General features: G+C 37.5%; 1 protein-coding gene across 1 annotated transcript; it reads right to left on the bottom strand.

Annotated features, from left to right (window-relative positions):
* Nucleotides 1-1,985, bottom strand: LOC140876502 (uncharacterized). Its single transcript, XM_073280483.1, has 3 exons — nucleotides 1,895-1,985; nucleotides 1,750-1,812; nucleotides 1-715 (listed from the first exon to the last, which is right to left on the bottom strand). The coding sequence occupies exons 2-3, from the start codon at nucleotides 1,750-1,752 to the stop codon at nucleotides 143-145; spliced, it is 576 nt and encodes a 191-aa protein (XP_073136584.1). The 5' UTR covers nucleotides 1,753-1,812; nucleotides 1,895-1,985; the 3' UTR covers nucleotides 1-142.
* Nucleotides 1,986-7,734: the final 5,749 nt, after the last annotated feature.

The raw sequence follows: 7,734 nt of genomic DNA on the forward strand, positions 1-7,734 counted from the left end.
TCTCAAATTAATTAATAGATAGTAGAACAGGGGAATAATTCAGTCATACAATGCCATAAAATTTTAGGAAATGCATCAATTTTGCCAACATAACAAGTTATATAGTAAAATTCAAACTAGGAAACAACTTAGAATAATATTTCTAATTATCTTTGCTAATTCTTAGTGCTTCCAAATTCACTTCTACCATAGCGACAATCCTCTTGATTTCATCTAGGTTCTGTTGTATTTCCTCCAACTTAGTCATATTCACTTCAGTCCTTGCAGTAAAAGTTGAATGTGAACTTTGGTTTCCTGTAGTCCGGAAGGATGCTTGAGTCCCTGAACTTGAAGATGCATGTGAACTTTGGTTCACTGTAGTCCGAAACGGTCCTCCGATTCTTGAAATCGGAATTGCATGTGAACTTTGGTTCCCTGTAAAGGGTGCTCCGGTCCTTGAACTCGGAATTGCATGTGAACTTTGGTTCCCTGTAGTCCGGAACGGTGCTCCAGTCCTTGTACTCGGATTTGCATGTGAACTTTGGTTTCTTGTATTTCGAAATATAGTCGATGCAGATTTTCTCACCATATATGCATGATAAACTTTTTCTGCCTCCTCTCTACTTTCGAAGGAATCGTGAACAACATAGTTATATCCAATAACTTGGTCGCTTGCTTCTGCCCATGTGTCATAAAGACCTGGCTCATGTCCAACGAATACAACGTATGTTCTTCCCTGGAATGAAAAATTAATAAACAATTTTATAATCTTCAATTTTGACTGGGAACAAATGAAAACAATTCGAAAAAGTTGCTACCAACAACTGAAGTTCTAAAAACAAAATACCTTGGATGCTAACTAAGGAAGAAAAATAGAACCCACATTGTCATGTGTTAGATGGAAGAAGAGATGAGAATAATTCATAGGCACAATAGAAAAATATGCATTCTGTAACCAATAAAAGTTGCTACAAACAACTGAAGTTTTAGAGAGATATTACACTTGAGATAAATATTTTGGTTGCTAGGAAAAAGCGGCCTTGCCATGTTTGTGACAGGTTAAAATGTAAATTATAATGCCATAGATGTAGTTAATCAAATAAGGGTTCAAATCAACAGAATTATAATGCTTAAAATGTTACGAATCAGAATCCTTTAGTTCAGAGATACATTGTTTCTTATCCAAAAAAAAAAAGTAGAGCTTTTAATTGATATAAGCGAGATGTTTACTTCACATCTGAATTCAGTGTAGTAATATCAGTAGAATGAAGCGAAAAAACTTTCCTCGATTGGAACACATTTACACCAAAAGCCATACTTGCTCCCTAGTCCCCCCAAAAATAATTATTCAACTAAGCAACATTTTGAGGAGTTGGAAAACATAAGATTCTTGTAGTTCTCCGATTAGATTCTCAGAGCGCATGTGCAGACAGGTTCACAAGCCACTCGTTTAATTTCTAACATTGAATATCATACCGACAATAATTAATTATTCAAACAAGTAACAGTATCAAACGAAATATAAGTAATTTGGGCACACTGAACAAAAAAGGAAGAGAACAAAAATTACAGCGTAGTGCAGATGAAAGAAAGTAGTCAACCGACCAACACAGGAAGAATGACAAAAACAATTTTTTGCACCATTTTAGGCAACCTGTGTGTACGGTAAGAGTAAGACACCGCAAAAAGATACTTAGACATTCTAAAGAGGTATGGAACTTACAAGACACCCTACAGAACAGAAATATAACTAATCTTACAACCAAATACCATTAGCTTGTTCGACGGCGGAGAACTTGGGCAAATAGACAAAAGCACAACACTTGAAGGGTTCTAAAAATCGCAAACAAACTAAACGTGAGAAGAAAAAAAAAAGGGGTTTATATATAATCGCCTATGTTAGAGGAAGAAGAACCTTTGCGTGGGCTGAGATTTGGTCAGACAACGGCGGAGGTGAGCGGCATCGGGTCTTCAGTTTGTTGAAGAAAGCTGTAGAAGAAAATAATGTCGCTACATTTGGGGATCTGAGAAAAGGTTTTTGGAGATTAAAAAATTAATTCCCAGCCCACCCACGTGACATTAAACCAAAAAAAAAAGATGAGTTGGGCGCCACATGGGCAGGCGCCCAAGTTTCACTTGCACCCAAAGGGTGCAGTTGAACATATATATATATATATATATATATATATATATATATATATATATATGCATTATTGTTATTATATATATTATTATATATAGATATGTGTATATATATGCATTACGATATGTATATATAAACATATATAGATATATATATATATATATATATATATAATATAATAATAGTAATCATGCTTTGCATTAAATGCAAAGCATGATTACCGAAACAACAATTGGGCTGACTGTCCGAATTTAATTTGGGCAGTGTTCGGTCAGTAGGTGTAGGGATAAGTCTGAAAATGTTTCGGGCAGCCTTACACATATACATATTTTTCGAAAAGAGTTTCGGATCCGATGCGATTTTATAAAATATTTTTTTATGAAATAAATAATTAGAATGTGATTTTAATTATTTATAGTAAAATGAGTTTTACAAAAAAATCAATTATTATTGAATTAATTAGAAATTAAATAAAGGAGTTTATTTAATTTGTTAATTCATTTAATAATTGTGGCGGTTAGTGATAAAATTACAAGATACATGAAATTGATGAATTATATAATATGTGATATTATATGCATGAAGGATGATTGAGAGCCATGACCAATGTGCTAGGTGTATGTTAGGATATTTTTTATGTCTCAACTTGTATAATTTTATTTGATAAAATTAAAGTGAGCCTGGTTTATGGCTCGTTCCCACCCCTTGATATGTATCCCTTATGTGCCATGACTATTCAAATGTAAATATTTGTAATAGTGGGAGATCAAGATTGGAAGATGGTGGACCCGATGATCAAGATGCGACATGTAAAATATTGGAAGCTTATGTAATAAGTTGCATTTGCATCCCTGTATTTACCTAGGATTTGGACCTTGATCCATGCTTGGCTTGCATGGATCAAATAGTATTGGCAATCGATCATCCTTATTTAATTGTCATATTATGATATATGCGATATATAGTAATATGCATGTATGTATATTATTCGATAATATAGTTGCATGAATCTGGCAAACATACAAACTCATGGCACGCGATTTTAAATAAAATGATGAGACAATTTCAAAATTAAAATCCCTCATTTTGAATATGATTCAAAATTTATATCAAGCCATAAAAGTAAAAATTAAAAGAGTTTAATTTATTCTTGTCTTCCATCAACGGTGGTTGCATGTTGAACGCTACCCGCGGTCAGTGTTGTAAGAGTGGGTGCCCAGTGAGCCAACTGTGTGGCTATGGGCTTTGATGACTCTTTGTATAAACAATCTTTTGTTTAATATTATTTACACTTTTATGGCAATGACTTTATATTACTTCATATTGTTATATTGTGATATACTATTGTTGTTTTGATAAAGACCTTGAATATACTATAGTGTATGTAAGATGTGGTAGAACATGGAGATGTCTATCATGAAATACATCTTATAGTCACTGTATGTTCTAAAACCGTTCCTAGTCGATTGAGCCGTCCGATAATAAGGATAAGGATCGCTCGAGTTTGAGACTAGCATTTGCGATGCGGAGTACCACGTTTCATTGGTAGGGAACATGGAGATGTTCGAAGCATGCAAATGGATATTCATAGGATGAATAATCGAACTACCCTATCCGGACTTTCCAAGTGGTTATCACTTATCGAGTGGATTAAGTCCGCGGTTTTGGTTGTACACCATTAGTCCTTACGACTTGAAACATCATGGAGACTCTATATGCTAGTGCTGTGTTTTGACTCGTTTACCGACTCTATGGGGGTCATCAGGTGTCGAGATTGGGTACAGTTACGACACATATAGGAGTCAATGCATTGTTGTCAAGGATTCACCACATACTTGCGAGTGTGGATATCCTATGCGATCTGAGGAGATATTAGTGTGATAAATCTCTGGCCAGAGTAATTGATGTGATTTAAGAAATGGTTTCTTAGTAGCACATGCGATGTCACTAATTTGATCTTCAAGATGTATTGCATAGTTATCGAATCTTGAGCGACTCTCGATATACCAATGGTTGTTGATTCGATCGGGATATATGGATGAAGGGACCGTACTGTACGCTAATCAAAATCTACTGGTTCTTGTAGGCACTATCAGTGATACCTAGGGAATCATGGGGCGATGTTGCTAGGCGCTTTACCATGATTCGTTGGGCAAGTCGGAAAGTGTTGTTCCGAGTCACAAGGAGTTGTGAGCCCACGGCTAGCTGTATCCCTGAACCATTGAGGGTCACACAGTGTAATGGAGTTTTAATCCCCGTTGAGATAGTTAAATTTAAAGAGTTAAATTTAATGAACTAAGGAGTTGGACTTCTTAAATAAGAGTAAGGGAGTAGGATTTCCTAAAATGACATAGGGATGGACATTTTTGGAAACCACTGAATTCGGATTCAGGAAAATTTATTTTGACTTTAAAATGTGCAGAAATGGTTTCTGTGCACATTGGTGAAATCAGTTCATCAATCGGAGTCACGATGAATTTTATATTAATTTCTGAACGAGCGGGCTTTGCTTGTCAGGCCCCAGCTTATGATTAATGGGCCCTAAGGTGTTAGTGGCCTGCATTATAAATAAGTTATTTCAGTACAGAAATTACACACAACAGGTCATAATTTTTTAGAGCAAAAAAATCGAAAACCCTAGTCTCTCTAAAAGAAAATTTCGGCCGACCCCTCCCCCTCTGCCCGAGAAAATTCCGGTCTGTGAATTTGAATCGCGGTCAGGAATAACGAATCAGATTCGTGTAATCTCTTCGCAGAAAACTTCTGATAGATTTTCTAGTGCAATCTATCAGAGGGATTAAACCTCTGTTCGTGGACCTGATTGAAGGAGTTCATCGGTTCCAGGGAGAGACAACAAGAGCAGATAAAATCTGTTGGTGTCCAGTAATCTCGTTGCGAGATTGAAGGTAAAATTTAATTAATTGTTATTTGAATTTTACACACACAATAATTTAATCGTTAAACGGTTGATACCCAAACCATGGAATTGTTCCATGATAAAAATTTTTAAACTTCCGCTGCACCGGGTATCAATCGTGATTGATCAGAGAGCCGCATTTTCCAACATTGGTATCAGAGCCAGGTTGCTCAGATCAAACGATTAAATTAATCAATTGTACAAAATTTTTGAGTCTCGGTTTTTTGAAACAAAATAAATATTTTTAAATAAAAAAAAAAATTTTCGGGGCAAAACCCGGGCAGCGATTGGATCGCTGCCCGGTGGGGCAGCAATTGTTGCTGCCCCATGCGGCGCACGGCGCCGCCCAAAGGGGGCGCACGGCGCCGCCCAAGGCGGCGACCGTCGCCGCCCTGGGCGGCGCACGGCGCCGCCCAGCGCAGCGCTGGGCGCTGCGCAGGGGCGGTGCTCGGCGCCGCCCAGCGCAGCGCCCAGGGCGGCGCTCGGCGCCGCCCAGGGCAGCACTCGGCGCCGCCCAGGGGCGGCGCCAGGCGCTGCCCTAAGGGGGCAGCCGGGCTGCCCCCGGCCCGCGCCCCGGGTGCGGGCCAGCCCGGGAGTGTCCCGGGCGGCCCGCGGGAAAAAATTATATTTTTATTTAAAATTAATTTTAATATTTAAAATTTTATTTTTGGTCCGGTCAAAAATTGTTTTTGATTGGTTCACGAGATTTCGGATCGAATTGTTCGAGTCCGTAAATTTTAAAATTGATTTTGGATAAATTTGAATTTTTGGAAAATTTTAATATTTTATCCGTAAATTGAATTTTGAAATCAATTATTTTGGTACAATTGATGATAAGATATGATCTTATGATATATTAAGTAAAATATGATTTTATTTGTAAAATTGGATTTTATAGATAAAATATGATTTTATTTGATATAGAGATAAAATATGATTTTATATGTGAAATAAGATTTTATATATAAAATATGATTTTATCTTGTTTAAATTTGAATTGCCACAGCATGTTATCCAATAAATTAATTTTGAATTAAATGTTATTGGATAAGGATGATCGATTGCCATGACCAATTTTGTAGGTGTATGTTAGGAATTTACATTTTGTCTTTATTATTGTTGGTTTTATTAATGGGCCTGGTTTATGGCCCGATATGAATGTCATATGTAATAAAAGTGGGCTTGGTTTATAGCCCGTTCCCACCCCCTAAAAATGTATCCCCTACTTGTCATTGTTATTTATTGTAAATACATTAGATTTAGTGGGAGATCAAGATTTGAAGATGGTGGGCCCAGCAGACAATGAAGACTGAAGAAATGTAAATTGGAAGCATATGTAATAGGATTGCATTTGCATACTGCATATTACCTAGGATTGGACTAAGACCCGTGATTGGCAACCACGGGTCAATTAGAAATGGAATCGATCATCCTATATAATATGAGATATTATGATTGTATGCATGTTTAGACATAAATTGCGTGAATCCGGCAATGCATGCAATAAATTAAATATGATGAGACAAATAATTTTATAAATAAAATCCCTCATTTTAAATATGATTTAAAATTTATATCAAGATAAATAAAGGAAATTTAAATATTGTTTAAATGTTCCTACCTTCCATCAACGGTCAATGTATGTGATGCTACCCGCGGATACGGTCCGGCTCATATTATTGGGGGGGCCCGTCCGTCGGAAAGCTGTACATTGGATCGACAAATGTTGTAAGTTGGGTGGAACTCCCATGGGATCGGCTCATATTATTGGGGGATCCACATGGCGACCGTCCATCACAACTTAATATTGATGGGTCATCTTGACATGTCACTTTAAACGGCGTCATATTATTGGGCCCTTATTGGACATGAGGTAAAAACATGGGGGTTGCTTTGGAAGCAATTGGGCTCTACCTTTTGAGAATTATGGTTGGCTGATATTATTCGGGACCATAAGTTTGTCAATTGGACTCCATGTTCTCACTAAGGAAAAAGTTTCCCGTTTTCACTAGAGGGTGGTGAAATCGTTAAAATAGTGGGAGTGAGATTCATAAAATTAAATTCGCCTATTTTATGTCTTAGTAAATTGTTAAACAATCATTGATATATGTCTGTTTTCCTTTTCAGTATTTCATACAATGAATTCGCGAAATCCTTTATTCTCGATCCTCGAACAAAACAAGCTGACTGGCGCCAACTATACGGAATGGTTCCGGAAGTTGAAGATTGTCTTAACTTCGGAGAAAATGCTCTACGTGTTAGAGAAAGCACCTCCGAAGGAAGCACCAGCTGACATAAGTCCGGAGGAATTGGCCAAACTTGATGCATGGTGTGACCATGACATCAAGACCAAATGCTATATGCAAGCCTCGATGTCTGATGAACTCCAGAGGCGATTTGAGGACACGGTGAATGCTGCTGACATTCACGCGCAACTCAAGGAACTTTTTGGGGCTCAGTCGAGGGCTGAAAGGTTCTCTACTGTTAAGGAGTTGATGACGTGCCGCATGCGTGAAGGGACTTCGGTCCGTGATCATGGGGTACGAGTGATTTGGCTCATACAGAAGTTAGCGACCCTTGATTTGGTGTTGGAGCATGAACTCAATGTGGACTTGCTGCTTCTATCTCTTCCTTCTTCATTTGATGGATTCGTGATAAATTTTAATATGAACAAGATAGAGGCCACCCTTGAAGA

The sequence above is a fragment of the Henckelia pumila genome, chromosome 1 (genome assembly GCF_033568475.1).
Source record: "Henckelia pumila isolate YLH828 chromosome 1, ASM3356847v2, whole genome shotgun sequence".
Lineage (NCBI taxonomy): Eukaryota > Viridiplantae > Streptophyta > Magnoliopsida > Lamiales > Gesneriaceae > Henckelia > Henckelia pumila.